Source organism: Equus quagga, chromosome 11 (genome assembly GCF_021613505.1).
Source record: "Equus quagga isolate Etosha38 chromosome 11, UCLA_HA_Equagga_1.0, whole genome shotgun sequence".
In the NCBI taxonomy this organism is placed as follows: domain Eukaryota; kingdom Metazoa; phylum Chordata; class Mammalia; order Perissodactyla; family Equidae; genus Equus; species Equus quagga.
In genome coordinates this window covers 115,421,370-115,438,962 of record NC_060277.1, presented here as the reverse complement: position 1 = coordinate 115,438,962, position 17,593 = coordinate 115,421,370, and the positions used below count along the sequence as shown (strand labels likewise).

General features: G+C 50.0%; 1 protein-coding gene across 7 annotated transcripts in view; it reads left to right on the top strand.

Moving 5' to 3' along the window:
• Positions 1–17,593, top strand: part of CCDC57 (coiled-coil domain containing 57) — a 118,975-nt gene that overhangs the window by 84,871 nt on the left and 16,511 nt on the right. For 4 of the 7 annotated variants that reach the window (XM_046675006.1, XM_046675005.1, XM_046675008.1 and 1 more), the window contains exons 16-18: positions 493–593; positions 7,831–7,962; positions 8,215–8,431. In XM_046675006.1, the coding sequence (XP_046530962.1) occupies positions 493–593; positions 7,831–7,962; positions 8,215–8,431 (450 nt within the window). Of the gene's footprint in view, positions 1–492; positions 594–5,566; positions 5,746–6,335; positions 6,428–7,830; positions 7,963–8,214; positions 8,432–17,593 lie in introns of those variants that run through there. The other 3 variants (XR_006890537.1, XR_006890538.1, XM_046675011.1) reach the window with 3 other exon arrangements.

Genomic DNA, 17,593 nt, shown 5'->3' with positions numbered 1-17,593 from the left:
TTGTGTCTTATAGTATGTCGGAGTCAAGATAAATTTCCACGATTTTTAGGTAACGTAACACAAGTTGAGTTAATGAATGGTGTTCATTGGGTGCCTTGATGATTTCTAAGGAAGACGGAACGCTGAAGCATTGGTAACAAGCGTAATCTTTATATGGGTAAACTTTTGCTGCTGCTTTTTCTATGCTCCAGAGAGGGTATATCCTTGGGTCTATTAATGAGTTTGCTCATTTCTGCCACTTTGAGAAGCCACGAAAGGGATGTGTATAGCTGTAGAGAGTTGTCTGTGTGTGTTCACGAGCTCTGCTGGCCTGCTGAAATGCTGGCGTGTCACACGGTTCACATGTGCCCGCCACCCAGTTCTCGGTGAAGGAGAAGTGAGTTTGATTTTGAAGAGAACATGCTGTTCTTCTCGAGTGTTTGTATTCAGCACAAGAGAACCCAAAAGTGATGTGCACACAGAGAACACACCTTTCCCTCCTCTTGTTTCTAGGGAAACTGTCTGGTCGCTCCCCTCCCACCCCTGGAGCCCAGAAGCCGGGTGAGGCGCCTGAGGCACCTTTGGGCCACTTGCAGCCCCACTTCCCAACTCAGGTAACACTCCTTCATCTCAGGAATGTATTTTTAATAACTTTTTACTAATTGCTTGAGTATTGAGTTTTCATTACAGAAACTTCAAAATACGGTAAACACAACTGAAAAAGCCTCCAATTTTCAGCACCCAAACATAGTTACCAGTAACATTTCGGTGTGTTTCCTACTGTTTTTTACAACTACAAATTATATCATCCATAGGTTTTACTATAGCTTTACCACCCGGGTATTATTTTTTAAATCTTTACCAATATAATAGGTTAAAAAAAAGTGCATCTTGGGGCCAGCCCTGTGGCGTAGTGGTTAAATTTGCTTGCTCTGCTTCGGCAGCCCAGGGTTCACCAGTTTGGATCTGGGGCACGGACCTACACACTGTTCATCAAGCCATGCTGTGGTGGCATCCCACATACAAAATAGAGGAAGATGGGCACAGATGTTATCTCAGTGACAATCTTCCTCAAGCAAAAAGAGAAAGATTGGCAACAGATGTTAGCTCAGCGACAATCTTCCTCAAAAAAAAAGTGTCTTATATCCTTAGTGTTATTTAAGTTTTTAATCAATTTATTGGCCATTTATATTTCTTCTTTTGTGGGTTATTTATACACATTCTTTGCTATTTTTTCTACTGGTGTGTTGTTACTTTTCTTGTTAGTTTGTAAGAGTTCTTTATATATTAAGGAAATTGCTGCTTGTCTGTTATAAATCTTTCTAAAACTTGTCGTTTGCCTTTTAATTTTTAATTTTGTTTTAATCCACAGATAACTTTTTTTAATCTAATGAACTGTCAGTCTACTTAATGGTTTATTTCACTGGATTTTGTCTTAGAGGGTTTTTCTCTAGTCTGAGTTTAGGTAAATATTCACCCTTTTCTTCCAGTTGTTCTATTTTACTAATTGTCATAGTACCCTGTAAGTCATTATCCTACTTTTTTCCCACTGGTTTGGAATTGCCATTTTTATCATATGTTAAAAGTCTATTCTCTTGCTTATGTTTGTTTTTAATTAATTTTTAATTTTGAAATAATTTTCAATTCACATGAAGTTGTAAGAACAGCACATAAACCCTCACCTACATTCACCAGTTGTTAACTTATTTCTTCCCTCCCTCTGCCTCCCACACATTTTAGATAGAGAGATCTGGAGAGAGATGATAGATAGACAGACAGAGAGCTAAGTGGAAATAAATAAAGGAAACCTGATTTATAATGGAGTCAGGAAGCCCTGAAGGGGAGCTCTCACACAGGTACCAGTCAGTGCAGCCACATAACCAGCCGCAAGAAGGAAGATGAGAATTATTTCGACAAGGGAGGATGTAATCACATGGGAATTTCATCTCCTGCTTGTAAGCAAAAGAAGGAAGATCCCTCCCTGCCCCAGCATGAGCACCCCAGCCAGTGCTTGTAGCCCGTGGGAAACCGCCACAACCTCGACTCTCCTTCTTCTCCACTGAACTTTTGTTCGAAAACCTTCCCCACTTCCCTCCTAAACCCTGGCCTTCCCGTTGTCTCTGAGGGCTGCCTGTGTCTAACCGAAGCTTGGATGTCCTGAATGGCAGTTCCTCTGCCGTTCCTGAAGAAACAACCCGTATTGCTGGTAATATAACTGGCTGTTTCATTGTTAAGGTCCATAGATGGATAGGTAGCCAGGGAGCTAGCTTTTTTCTTGGACCAGCTGAGAATAAGTTGCAGACATCGAGCCCCTGTGTATCTGAAAACAAGGACGCCCCCTGACATGTAGCCACAGAAATTATCAAACTCAGAAAGCATGACATTAATACAGTCCTAGAACTTAATATGCATTCTATATTCAGATTTGGCCAGTCACCTCTCTGTAGCCATCATCCTCAGCTGAGTAGCGGTCCAGGACCCGCGTTGCCTCAGCGCTCCCATGCGTGTGTGTGTGTGTGTGTGAATGTTTGTGAGTGTGCTTGTGCCCCAGAACGGGTCCTCAGCCCTTCTTGGTCTTTCACAGCATCAACATTTTTGAAAAGTCAGGCCAGTGTTTCATAGACTGTGGGGCTGACACTGCAAAACTGTTGGATTCCAGTTCTGCATTTATCTTCTACACAGTTCCAGTGACTTGTCTGTTCCCGAGTCCATGCTGTCCTACCTTAAATACCATGGCTTTGGGCCGACCCTGTGGCCTAGTGGTTAAGTTTGGCACGCTCTGCTTCAGCGGCCTGGGTTCAGTTCCCAGGCACAGACCCACACCACTCATTGGTGGCCATGCTGTGGTGGCAACCCACATACGAAATAGGGGAAGATTGACAATGGATGTTAGCTCAGGGGGAATCTTCTTCAGCAAAAACAAAAACAAAAACACACCCGTAGCTTTGTGATATGTTTAATATATTACAAATCTCTGTAACCAGCTTGCCGTAGTTTCTGCTACCTCATAAAATTTTCTTTGCTGTTCTCTCCCATTTAATGTTTACTAGGTGGTATTGTTATTTATGTATTTATTTTTTTAAGTATTTTTATACTTCTAAGAAGATACAAAGACTAATTTACTGAACACCTGTGTGTACACCATCCAACTTAATAAACAAAATGTTATAATGTCAAAACCCCTTTGATCTCCACCCAAAAGTGCCTCCAGCCCCTTTCAGACTTCCCTGACGTGTTTCTCTCTCTCAGCGGATACTGGAAATCTGTGTTAATCATATGCAGCTGTGTGTATATCTTTCTTCGCCTGTGCTTTCATTCAACATTATGTTTCTGAGATCTATGCATGTTGATACTTTGGCTCTGGTTCAGGGAGGGGTAAAGTTTCTCTGTAAAGGGCCAGATAGGAAATACTCTCACCTTTAAGGGCTGTACAGTCTCTGTTTTAACTTCTCAGCTCTGCATCTAGCCTGACTGCAGCCACAGGGGATACGTAAACAGATGGGCATGGACATGCTCCAGGAGGACATTATGGATCTTGAAATCTTAATTTCATATAGTTTTCATGTCATAAAATATTCTTCTTTTGATTTTTTCCAACTACTTAAAAATGTAAAAACTATTTCTAGCTCACAGGTATACAAAAAACGTGGTGGGCAGAGTTTGCCTGCAAGCTGTGGTTTGCCGACCGCAAGACTACATACTAGTTTGTATTTTCTTTCTACTGTGCCAATGTGCCGACATTTACCCACTCTTCTGTCGGTGGGCATCTCGGTTGGTTACCAATGTTTTGGTATGAACATTGTGATTACTGTCCTCATATGCAAAAGTGTCTCTAGAGTGTGTACCTGTGGTGCAGAATCGCTGGGTTCGAGGGTGTGTATGTTTTGTCTTTCTAAGATGTTGTCAGATGACTGTCTAAAGTCGTTGGACAGTTCACACTTCCACAGGCGATGCACAAAGACTCTGCATTTTGTCACATATTGGTATTTTGAAGCTCAACACAATGTACTCATCTGTTTTTGTTGCTGTTTTTAAAATTCTTATAACAAAGAGACTTTATTTTTCAGAGCAGTTTTAAGTTCATAGAAAAGTTGAGCAGAAAGTGCAGAAGTTTCCCACACACCTCCTGCCCCTACACATGCACAGCCTCCCCCATTATCAGCATCCCACCAGAGTGGGGCGTTTGTCACAACTGATGAACCGCGTTGACAGGTCATTATCATCCCACATCCCCGGAGTGCACCTCTTGGCGGTGTCCGTTCTGTGGCTGTGGACTAATGCATGTGGCCCGTGTTCATCATCAGAACCTTGTGCAGAGAGCTTTCACTGCCCTCAGATCCTCTACGCTCTGCCTGTTCCTCCTGTCCCCTTAGCCCTTCCAGCCACTGATCTTTTTCTCTCTGCAGAGTTCTGCCTTCCCAGAGTGTCCTAGAGTTGGAATCCCACAGCAGGAGGCGTTCTCAGAGTGGCTTCTTTTGCTCAGTCGTGTGTAGTTAAGGTTCCCCCGTGTCTCTTCACAGCTTCGTAAGCTCTTTTCTTTTTGTGGCTGAATAGTGTTCTCTTGATGGCTATAGCAATGTGTTTATCTTATATGTCTCTTTAAACTTGCAGTCTAACCGTTGCAGGTTGTGAGGGAGGTAGTCGACTTCTGGAAAACGATTTTATTTGTGTGTCGGTGGTTTCTCTTTGGTTCTCTGTGCTGACAAAGATGGTGTATGGGGAGGATCGGCCTCCTTCCTTTTCAATTTGTAGACCTTTTGTTTCTTCTCCACATGTTGTCCTGGCCAGGACTCCATGCAGTGTGGAGAAGGATGGGGTGGCTGGCATCTCCACCTTTGGCCTGGTTTAGAAAGAATGCCTTTTGCATTTTATCTTCAAGTAGAACGTTGGGTAGGTTTTGGTCTTGTGTTGAACTATGCCAAATTGCCAGTTTGAAGGGTCAAATATCAGCAATTTCATAGGGTTTGAACCAACACAGACCCTTCATCAGCTGAAAGAAGTTCTTTCTTCTACTTAACTGAGTTTTTACCCAGAATAGGTGTTGAATCCTGTCTGGTCCTGCAGCTGACTCTGCCCAGATGGCCACGTGTGGGGTCCTGTTCCCGGCTGCTTGGACGGTAGCCGTCCTTCCATCTGGAGGGTGCGCTTGCTGGCGTCTTGGCCGGGATTTGGCATCTCTGTCCACCCTGGGCTTGGATCGCGTGTTCTGCCTTAGGGAACATTCTCACCTTTCTGTTCGTCACGAGAGTTTCATATGACTAGAAACTTCTACTCCTGATTATTTGAGGAAATGTGCCAAACGTGTGCCTTGGAGCTATGCGCATGCATCTGTGTGTAATTTGTAAACCACTAAGATTCAGTTTCTTCTAGGGACGTGTGAGTTTTATAAAGTCTTGATGTAGTCTCCCAGTGTGTTGTGTGTCTTCTCAGTTTGTTTATTTATTTATTTATTTATTTATTTATTTTTTGAGGAAGATTAGCCCTGAGCTAACTACTGCCAGTCCTCCTCTTTTTGCTGAGGAAGACTGGCCCTGAGCTAACATCGTGTCCATCTTCCTCTATTTTATATGTGGGACGCCTACCACAGCATGGCTTGCCAAGTGGTTCCATGTCCACACCTGGGATCCGAACCGGCGAACCCTGGGCTGCTGAGAAGCGGAACCTGCGAACTTAACCACTGTGCCACCGGGCCGGCCCTCAGTTTGTTTAAAATCAGTTAAAATAAGAGACAGCCAGGCAGAGAGGGACGGCCTGTTCTGCCATCAGGTGACATGAGTTCTGCATCGCTCCTGGTGAGGTGGGGGTGTCAGGGTTCCGGGTTGAGCAGCGACAAGCTCCGGCCTGGGTGAGAGGCGCAGGTGGGCAAGGTGTGTGCAGGGCCCTGGAGGCACAAGGGCTTCGGAGGGGCTGGGTCAGGATGGGGACAGGGCGGCCGGTGAGGAGACGCATCACATCTAGAGGCACTAGAAGCCAGGGCTCCCTGCCACGTTGGATTTGAAATGAGAGAGAAAGAAAGGAAGCCAGGTTTGAGGCCTGGGCAGCTGGATGTGGGAGGAGACTGTGGGAAGAGCAGGTCTGGGGTTAGATTCAGATGCCTGTTCTCCATTGCCATGTGGGCATCCAGTCTGAGGTTGCACATCTGGATGTGGAGTTTGAGGAAAGAGTCCAATGGGACACAAATGCGAGTCCTCAGCAATGGTGGGGATCTGAGCCTGGGACAGCACGAGGTCGCCCAGGAACAGGTCTGGAGGAGAGAAAGCCCCATGGAGATGGGTCTGCCAGACGAGGAGACAGAGAAACTGAGACGGGCTAGCTGCAGACAGGGGCCCAGGGACGTGCTTTTTTTCTACCAACAGACTCCCTGCCCATGAAAGGAGCCTGTGGAGGAGGCAGCTGGGGAGAAGGGAACAGCCCAGAAAGGAGAGATGCGAGAACATTGAGGGCCAAGGTGCCAGGGCACTGGGGGGACCGCCGGGACTCGGGGCTTCCTGGACGGCAGCCCCACCCCTCCTTCCCTGCCGACCCCCCCACGACCTATGAGCGTGCACCCACTCAACACATGCACCTCAGTTCTTCCCCTCCCCACGTGTGGGAGGTGCTGTTAGAGCGTTGAAGCCACTGTTCCTGACTTTCAAATCATCTGTATTAATTGCTGAAACTTCTAAGTATATGTTGTTAGAGCAAATCTCTCCCAAATGATCGAATAAAGGTACCTGTTAGCTGTTATGGTAAGACAGTAGTTACTAGACCTCCACTTCCTTCTAGTGTATTAAATGTTTTATTCAGCTTTATTGATCTCTTTCCTACTACGAAACCAGCATGTATTCATTACATTCAGTGAAACAACTCTTTTCTTAAGACTCAAGACATGGAGACTCCATGGGCCCCCTTTTCAGTTCCTCTTCATTTCAAATAGTAAATGTTGTGGTATAAGAAGAAATAGGAGGAACATACAGAAAAGAACTCTTAATGATCAATAAAAAAAAGACAGGGAACCCATAGAGAAATAAGCAAAGGATGCAATCAGAAAACTTGGAGGAAGAAACTCAGTTAGCCAGTCAACAAACAGGAAAATCCACTCGCCATCACTGGGCTGAAAGTTAAAACTGAAAGGTGTGCATGCATCAGTTGGTTGAAAAATCAAAAGTTACTTAGCCTTGAGTGGAGAAAAGCCGTGCAGCAGCAGGTTTCAGCACACCCTGTGGTGCCGGGCAGAGGCTGGGTGGGTCTGACCTGTCCCCAGGCCCTCCCTGAGGGTGGCCTGCTGCTCAGGGCTCTACCCAAGTCTGGGGCTTGTAATTCTTCTGTTTTCTTCCATGTTTCCTTCTGATGTGCCTTGGGTGACTCCCCTGAATGGTCCCGTTGGACTGCTTTTTGGCAAGCTTCCCACAAAGGGAGGATGTCACGAGTATTCCGGCTGCAAGGGTCAGAGGCCTCAGTTATGCACTGAGGTTGCGCCACCAAACCGAGAGGCTCCGGGCCATTCGTGTGCTTGGCTTGGGCCCAGGGCTTCCTCCCCCGACGCTGCAGAGAGGGTGTGCATGACATTCAGGTGCTTGGCTTCCCGGCAGGATGGGACATGCTCTTAGATTGACATCACGAGGCCTGTTAAGTTCATCATGGCTGGTGGACAGAGCATGTCCCTCCCTTTGACATCACGAGCCCTCTTAAGTTTGTCCTGGCTGATGTATGGAGCATGTCCCTCCCTTTTGACTTGTCACCAAGTCGAGTAAGTCCCTAATGCTAGCAATTTAGGGAAGCGTTTCTTCCTAATCTTGAGGGAAAACTCAGTCACATACCCCGTGAGTGACCAGGAACACTGAGTTTCTTTCATATAAATTTCCGTGACAGGATTCTCAGGATGCCAAGAAAGAACGTTTCTCCGAATGCTCGGGAAAGATCCAACCCTGCTCGGCACAGATAGTCCGCAGAAACGAGACTCCATGTGGCTCTGAGGCAGGAGTGGCCGTGGGGCCAGGACAGGTGAGCAGCACCCCTCAGTGCTGGGGTCTTTCTGCCATGTCTTGGCAAGGGAACTGGAGTGCTGTGTGGCCAGAGCTCGGGCCTGTCTGCAGCGGCCTCTGACGGCCCTCGAAGTCTCACACCAAGGCCTGTCTCCAGGCCAGGCCCACTGTCTTGTCACTTGCCTGGAGCAGGACAGGAAACTCTGGGGTTTCCTCGGGTTGGAGAGAGGGTGGCTTTCAAGGATGACTCTGTCTTTTCTGACTTTTATAGAAGCAACACAAAAGCTCCACGATGCCTTGCAAATCAACTCGTCAGAAAGAAGGCCGGTCCTCAAAGTCACTCCCAGCTCAAGAATTCCGGGAGGAAAATGGCCACCACACCCAGAGATCCTCATCACTTGCCAGCAGTTCCCTGCAGGACGCTTGGAAGTTCCTCGACCTGGGATCCAGCCCTTCTGGCCTCACCTCCCAGGAGGACTGCACTCAAGGTAGGCAAGAGCGTGCTTCCCCAGGCTGCTGCCCTGTGCGGACGGCCAAGGTGGCCACTCTCAGGCTCGTGTGCAGGTGGCACACGCTCCTGCACTCTGAGTTAGCTGTCTGTCAGCTGCGTCGTCTCCCTCTGCCTGGCTGTCGTGCAGAACCCGGAGGGCAGGGTGTCTTCAGCACAGTGACAGGCCGATGCGTGTCATTGTGTCTGCATCGAGTGGAGCACACAGTGACGAGGGCGTCACCTCTGCACAGGAGCTGGGCGGTTTGGACTGTTGGTTACTGTGGAGAGATGGGCATTCTCTGTTGCTCAACCTCACGAGGCCAGAGCAGCTGAGGACGACCCCGTCCTTGTCCTGCCTGGGAACCTTGGCTCACCCTGATGGTCCCTGTGAGGTTTTCAGGAAAAGCCATGTGAAGGGCCCACCTGTGGGGGACCTGCACACGACAGAGAGGCACAGGAAGGGCAGAGGGAGGCAGGCTGTCTGAAGATGGTGGGAGGCCACGACCACAGCTCTACGCACCATCATGGAGCAGCTGCAACTTGAGGTGGGAGTGATGACAGAGGCAGCACGTGGTTACCCAGAGGCCGAAAGTGGAACTGGCCTAGGGAGACAAAGTGGGAGTGGTGTGTATCAGTTTAAATGCTTTTAGCTCCAAGTCACAGGACAGCTGATGAAAGTAACACAAAACAGCTTCTCAACCTTTATCTCATCATGGCACCCACAGAAAATTATACGTGTTCACTGGAATGAAGAGGAAAGAACCAAGGTGGTCAGCATCTTGATAACATTCCTGACACACAGTGTACTTGGCACAGCAATAGGGCACGCTGTCCAAAAAATAGGAGTCCCTCAATTTTCATGTCAAGTCCAGAGGTAAATGAGCCCAGGGCTGGCTCCTCTGGGATTCTCTTTCCTCCTAATGGTTCCACAATGGCTGCAGCAGCTCCGACCATCATATCAGAAAGCCTAAGGCGTGCTTCTATCCACATGCTTCTCTTTCTTATATTTGGAGAGGGAAATGTCTCCCTAGAGCTCTCAACACACCCCCTCTTCCATCTCACTGGCTGCCTGGGTCACGTGGCCTCCCCTCGACCAGGGAGTCACTGGGAGATTGTCTTAGACACTGGGAACCTGCTGCCTGGAGCTGAATAGCGTTGCGGTCTCTCAGCAAGAAATCTGGGGAAGGGCTGTGGCTTGGGCCTTCAACAGGGTCTGTGCAGGGAAGGCGGTGAGCCCCCTGGCCTAGAGGGGCTCAGCTGCTAGTTCTGAGCAGCACTTTGCAATAAAAAACTAAGAAGATCCATTTCAACATAGGCTTTTGGTGCACGCTGTGAAAGATTTCGTGGTGGGGATAAGGTTGAAATTACTGCAGTTTAATTTGCCTAATGAGCCCCAGGTCTCCTGTGCTTTCCTTGCATCTGCACACTTGAGCGCGCATGACTGGGCTGCCCGGACGGCCTATCCACCCTGTGTGAGGACGCTTCTCACAGCTTCAGCGGCGACTCAAACGCTGACAGTCAGGAAGACGAGGACTCTGGCACGATGTTAGCGTTTATGATAAAGCACAGCGTGGCAACGGTCCCAGACAAGCAGTCCGGGAGCTCCGTCCCAGATACTGCAGTGAGTGGCCTCTGCCCTTCTCCCATTTTCAGCACATCATGAGGGGCCAGCTACCTCCTGGCAGGCATGCGCAGGGTTAGAGTGACACTGAAATGGTTGAATTCTTTGTGGCATCTGCATTTAATGATATGACTACTTTTCTAATGTGGTACTTCTCAAGATGACACAAGGTTCTCACGCTGAGAAGACATATTCGTCTTGATTTTGAGGTGGCACCAGCGCACCCCTCTGCTCCTCTTCCAGACCTTGCTCCTCCTTCCTGTCCTTGCCAGCTCCTTCTTGTCCTTGCCCCACCCTTCCTCTCCTTGTTCTGCCCCTCCTGCCTTCACCACACCTTAACCTGTCCTTACCCCCACTGCCGTCCTCCCCTCATCTCCTACACACGCACACACCTATCATTTGTAGGCCTGTCCAGGCTCTCCTGCAACCCCATCTCAGTGCCGGGCTCCACCCTGCCTCCCAGGGCATGGACAGCAATGTGGGGTCCGCACTCTGGACCTTTAGGTTAGCCTGGCCCCTCCTCCACCCTCAGGGATTCACTGTTTGCAGGTTGCGGCCTCTCCACGCCCTGCCTCCAAACACATTAGTTCTTACAGCATCCGGATGGCCTCTGCCCCTGCCTGGCCTATAGCAGCGGGCCAGGGCCTCCCCCTCAATCTCCCCAGCTCCAGACAAGTGCATCCCAGCTCCCTCCTGCCCATACCTACAGACACCCCCTCCTGCACCTGTGGGCACCCCCTGGCACCTGTGGACACCCGCCTGTACCTGCAGACACTCCTGTACACCTGTAGACAACTCCCTCCCCCCCCAGCACCTCTGGACACCTCCCTTGCACCTGGGGACACCCCGCTGCACCTGTGAACCCTGCTTCTGCACCTGTAGACATCCCCAGCCCCCACACCTGCAGATACCTCCTTCCCGAACCTGCAGACCCCTGCCTTGTGTGGGCACCCCCCTGCTCTGTCTTTCAAGCACCTGCCTCCTCCTGAAGCCCTCCCTGGCCCCTCCTGCTGCATTTCACCCCCACCCAGCTTCCTTCCCCTTAGCACTCGCCCCCATGTTGCACGCTGTTTTTCTCCTTCATCTTGATTCTGTCCTGTCTGCAGGGAGAGTTTGTGGTGTGGGGGCGTTGTCCTTGATCCTTGACCCCGGCCAGCAAAAACAGGTGCACAGTAGGTGCTCAATCAAGGTATGCAGGAAGATAACCAGGAGGAATGGGAGCCTGAGGAGGCCCTGAATCTGCTGCCCAGGGACCCAGCTTCTCAGGAAAAGTGTGTGATTCGAGGAACTCCCAAGCATTGGTTACAAAGTATGAGTTGAAAAAGCACGCTCTTTCTGGATGGAAGTAGTAATAGTGTAAAGACGGCTGTTTGGGGCTGGCTCCCGTGGCCTAGTGGTTAAATTCAGCGTGTTCCACGTTGGCGGTCCAGGTTCGGTACCCGGGCACACACCTACGCCACTCGTCTGTCAGTGGCCATGCTGTGGCAGCAGCTCATATACAAAAAGAGGAAGATTGGCAGTGGATATTAGCTCAGGGCGAATCTTCCTCAGCATGAAAAAGAAAGAGAGAGAGACAGCTGTTTTCTCCAAGTCGAAGTAACCAGTTACTGTAATCCTAACTGAAATACATTTTCTCTTGAAGCTAAATAAGTGAGTTTTCAAGTAGTAGAGCAATAAAATGCATGGGGAAGAGGCAGTATCAGCACATGTCATTAAATAATATGATGCCAACACAGAAGGCCCTCCCCAGCAGAGCCTCAGAGAGAAGGATGTGCTGCTTCTCCAGGAGCCAGACAATGGCAGCCCAGACGCGCTTGCCACCCTCCCCACTCCTCCATCCAGAGTGCAGGCTAGTGTGCCCGGCAGAGTCAAGGGCTTAAATCAAACCGTAAAGACAGACAGAAGCGGAACCGAGCATTTATAGATGCTTTAAAAGTCATGAATCCCCAGGGCCAGCCCGGTGGCATAGCAGTGAAGTTCGCACGTTCCGCTTTGGCCGCCCTGGGTTAGCCAGTTTGGATCCCGGGTGCAGACATGGCACCGCTTGGCAAGCCATGCTATGGTAGGCATCCCACATATAAAAAGTAGAGGAAGATGGGCATGGATGTTAGCTCAGGGCCAGTCTTCCTCAGCAAAAAAAAGAGGAGGATTGGCAGCAGATGTTAGCTCAGGGCTAATCTTCCTCAAAAAAAAAATGAATCCCTAAGATAATTCTCTTTTAACCTCAAAAATAATCAAACTGGGAAGATAGCCTTAAGCCTTATGATGAAGGTCAGTCATATACACATAACTCATCCAAGTCGAGCAGATGCACAGGTTGATGAGAAGGGACGAGAACGCTCAGTCGAGGCAGTACCAGCCGAGCGGAGGGAGTGGTGCCCGGCAGAGCAGCGCTGCCTGGGGGAGCCTGGTCTAGCCTCGCAGGGTGAGGCCGACTGCCTGGCCTTCCTGGAGTGCGTTCGGTTGGTGTACCTCTGTTCCAGGAACAGTTAGAGTAATCAGCCTCCCAGGTGCCCACTGGGGTGGGGAACGTCCACTGGAGCAAAGGGGGCTCCAAACCCCGTCTAGTCAGGAGTGACACCTCCTTGTGGCTATGAAACAAGTTAGAATAGTGCGAAAGGGTTCAGGTAAAAAGTTAGTCTCCTCCTCCCCCTCTCCTCCCAGCCCCACCTTCTGGGGCCGGTCCTTGTCCCTGTCCCCAGGCCACAACTGTCCACTCCCCCTGCCCATCTCCAGACTCGCCCCATGCTCCGTGGCTGCAGAGGCGTCCGTGTGGAGAGGTGTGTGGCTCCTCTCTGCTGTGGTATGTGCCAGGAGGCAGCTTGCTTTTCCGTCTCTGTCTGCGTGTTTCTCTGTCTTGGTGCACACAGAGCTGACAGATCTTTTTGGTAGTTTAGTGACCGCTGCCTTGGTACTTTCTTTAACCCACTTATGCTTGTGGCTGTCCAGGCTGTTTGCCGAGCTGGTGCTACAGGAACCCCCTGGTGCGCGGTGGAGTGCTTGTGGGACCTGCTGTCTGATGAGCATCTGGAGTTGAGATCACTGGGTTAGAAGTGTGAGTGGTTTGAGTTCTGAGAGGTATTACCCAACCACCCTCAAGAGCTGGCCCAGCTCACATCCATGGCTGCAGGGGATAAAGGAGTCTTTCCTCACTCCCAGACTGGTGGATTTTTATCAAGCATTTTCTTTTTTGACCATTCCGATAGGTGGAAAACGGTATTTCATTATTGTTTTAAGTTACGGTGAGGTTGGCCATGTGACGTCTGATCTGTGTGTTGGTCAGGTTTTGCGCCTCTTTTAAAGGTAACGCAGAAGCCAGCAGCATAAGAGAACACGTGCTCATTGTGGTTTTTGAAAGTGAGGCCACAGGAGGACAGGAAGGTGTGCTCGAGAAGGGGACTGCTGCCGAGGCTCCAGGAAGGGGCCGGCCCGCGGAGGGGAGGGAAGATGGGATGCTGTGTTTACAAATAGTTTTGTAAATGAATGTTTTTAAAGAGAGGAGTACAGACGCAGCCAGTATTTGCTGAGTGCTTCCAAGTGCCAGCTGTCGCTGGTGCTTCCGCTGCTAAGGTGTCCAATCCCCATGGTAAACCAGTGCCACACAGCTATGTGGTCTCCTTTTCAAGTGAGGAAGTCAAGGCCCAGGGCACTGAGTAACCACCCAAGGCCATTGTAGCCCATAGCCAGAGGTCCCACATCCCAACCCTCATTTCACTCCATGGAGTTCCTGAGGGGACAGGGCTGATCCACACAGGGCGGGATGGGTAGGGCAAGGGCCAAGGCAATCCCTAGGTCAGACAGATAACGGCGGGCTTGGGGGGAGGACGGGGGTGGCTCCTGAGGGTGTGGCTGCCAGGAGTCAGTACTCCTTCAGAAAGAGGTGGGGAACCGTCCACATTTCAAGGTGGCACCCACTCGGCAGCCCACCTGTTCTGAGCGATGGCTCAGTGGCCCCTGAGCGCCAGTGTGGACGGAGCTCACTTGGTCTCGCCTGTGGGGACAGGAGGACCACAGTGCCCTCTTTCTTCCCAGTTGAAGACTTGCCCTCGCATCCTTGTGCCCCCAAAACTGAGGAAGAAGGAATAAAAAAGGATGAGGAATAAGAAGGGAATGACTTTCAAAGGGGCGCAATGTTAGTGTTGGGTTTTTCTTTACAGTTTTGTTCTTTTGAAAATTACGTTAGTTTCTCCCTAAATTTAAAATTTTTTCCTTTGGACAGGGTTGTGTGGTATGTTACGATAGGTGTGCATAATCCTGTTAAGTGCTGCTAAGCCAACGTTGCTTTTAAACCCTGTGCAGTGAGAACCTGTCTGTGCAGGTCTCTGCAGCGCTGGCCCCTAATCAGAAAAGCGTGTTGCAGGCCGTTCTTACCTAGCAATCCAGAAAGGAACAAAAACAGCCACCTCCTGTTCACAGCCCGATGTTGGGAGCCTCTGTAAGTGATCACAGGGTGCCCTGCTGTCGCCATTAGCCCGGACCCCACTGCCCCACCACAGTGGGTTCCTCTCCCAGCAGCTCCTGGAGGTGCGGGCTCCACATTTTGATGAAGAGACCTAGGCCCAGAGATGCTAGGTTGCTCGCCCAGGCTCCTCCAGCCCCCAGTGAGTAGGTCAGGATCAGAATCCAAGCCATCGGACTCCAGACCCTGAGCCCACCTGACAGAGAAGGGTCCAGAGGCTGGTGCCGTGGGCACAGACGACAGGCGGCTGAGCGGAGGCGTGCAGGTGGTGCTGAGTCCTGTGGGCATGCCGCTCAGGGCAGTGACAGCCTGCAGGCTGGCTCCATCCAGTGAAGGTAGCGGTGGCGCCACCCACAGTCGCCCTTCTGTGGCAGTGTATGTCTGACGAGCCAGATCCTCCCGTTTTTCAAGTGAAACCAGAAATCTTGTGTTTTTATATAAATGTTGCTGTTCTTGAAAATTGGCAACTAATTGAAAAGTCACAACAAAGTGTGGGCCAAATTGTAGCTCAGTTTACGAGCTACATGCTCCTGCTAGCCAGACCCAGCCACACCTCCAGCTAAGAATTGTGTTCACGATTTTACGTGGTTGCCAGGAAACAGGAAGCAAGCGCAGCTCTGACCTGGAGCAGCTGAGTGGTCTCCAGGGGCACAGCTGCTGGCAAAGCACCTTCCCGGACTGGGAGTAAAGTGCCTTCCGGGTGATACAGAGATTCTATCCCCTCTGAGTCACCGTATGTTCACACCGACAAACGCACCAGGCCCCAGGTTAGTGGGCCTTTCTGCAGGGTGTTGCCAGCCTCTGCATAGGGCTGAGTGGGCCCCCAGGACACCATCTCATCCTGGCACCGTGTGTTTTCGACTGGAGACTGTTCTGGGCCTTCCCTGGAAGGATGCTTGGACTCAGGAGCAACATTTTGGGCCTTCCTCTGAAGTAGATTACGGTTCAGCCCCGGCTCTGCCAGCCCAGCCATGCTCTGAGGACATAAAACATACTCTGAATGTGGGAGTTTAGAGTCACCTTGTCCACATGCCCTTGTTGACACAAAATAATGAATAACCATTCTATTGACAAGAGAAATGAGGTGAGTTTTACTTGAGCCAAAGTGAGGATCATACCCTAGGAAGGCCTTTTCCAGAAAGGAAGAAAGCATCCTGGAGAAGCTTGGTTTTCAGGACAGTCTTATATCTCTTTAGAACAAAGAACATACATTAAATACACCCAGGATACGGTTTCAAAGTTTCAAAGAGGTATTTACTTGCAAATTTGCAGGTCAACATGACCATGATGTTGGGAAAGGGACTAATATGGGCATTACCAATAGGGTGTAGGAGGGGAGTATGCATTCTTAAGAGAGTGGGTTCTTTACTTTAATGGTTAAGCGGGTGTACACTGTATGTTTGATGGGCCCTAAGTCAGGCTTCTTTAGTTCCAGCTGAATCAGTTTGAACCCAAATAGTTACCCCATATTCTCAATATGTGGAAATCTCACCCTTGAGACCAGAATATCACCATCAGGCCTCCCCACAAATGCTTTTGTGTTTCTTGTGAAACCCAGGGGTTGAGCACAGGAAAGCAGTTCGGATGCCCCAGCCCCGCATTTGGGTGACAGATGGTAAGGAGCAGCCACTTGTGATGTGGATTTGTGATAAGAAAGAAAAGATGAGAACACACAGGATGGGAGGCCTCAGAGGACAGTTGGTGATTCCATTGTCAACGTACCTAAGACATGACGTTCTGTTTTCCCGTCTGTGGTCCTCATACCTGTGTGCGAAGCGTAGGGCTCCCTCGGGTCTGAGCATCAGTACTGGAAGGGGAACGTCAGGCTCCTGCTGCCCCACAGTGAGACGGGCAGACCGAAGAGAACCTTGTGAGAGCCAGCTCAGAGACCGGCAAGCCGAGCCACAGGGAAAGAGGCCAACGGGAGCTTGGGGAAGGGCTGTCCTTTGCACCAGAAACATGTAATGGTGCAAGCCCCAGGAAGGGCTCTTTGGCTGGGTTCCCAGAGTGTGAGCTAGGAACAAGATGAGGGGCCTCCCACTCACTGGCCACTGTCATGGTGACCTTGTGAGGCAGATGGTGGTGGGAGTTGCCCACAAGAGCACGACAGGAGGCTTGTCACCACTGTGACGATGACTGTTCTGGGATCCAGGGCTCGGGGGGGATCCCAGAGGGAGGAGAGATCTGTGACCATGACTGTTCAGGGATCCCAGGGCAAAGAGGGATCTGTCACTGTGTCTGTTCCGGGATCCCAGGGGGAGGAGAGATCTGTGACCATGACTGTTCCAGGATCCCAGGGGAAGGACGGATCTGTGACCGTGACTGTTCCAGGATCCCAGGAAGAGGAGGGATCTGTGACCATGATGGTTCCGGGATCCCAGGGGAACGAGGGTTCCTGCCCTCTTTTTGCTCAGCTTTCACCTTTGTCCTCTTAGCTCTCCCCATTACCACTCAGGATGAGACTGAGTGAGAGAGCCAGGTTACACCAGTGAAATCGTTACAAGATGAGTGTGCACCACCCACAGCATCTTCTTGTAATTGCAGCTGAAGAAATCTAAGGACCAGTGTTCTGGCCAAAGTAGGGAGCAGCGCAGTGTCCTGAATTGGGTAAGCAGCTCCAGCTTCCTGCCTTTGCAGATTATTACAACCTGAGACTTTTTAAGAAGTACAGAGTATCCTCTAAAATTTGAGAAACAGATGGTCAAATAGATCTTTGTTAGCTCTTGAAGTTGTTATTGCGAAACAATTACTGCCACTTAGAAAGAAACTTCTATTGAAATAGCTTTTAAAACAAAGTAAGTGCTTTAAGAAATAGCCAAATCAGCTTGCTCTTTAGTGGTATTTGTTCTGGGGCCACACTATGGCCAGCACTCACTTCTGCTTCTGGCTGGGCTGTTATAAGGACTAGACTTTAACATCCCTCCATGAACAACGAGAAAAGGGGCAAAATAAATGGAACAACTGTTTTCAGATGTTGGACGATAGGTAGCACAGGGCTGTGACCCTTGAAAGAAGGAAGACAAATGAGGCCAGCTCTAGGATCCCCCTGGCTCTCTGCCTGAAGGCAGTTTCTGGGCTTC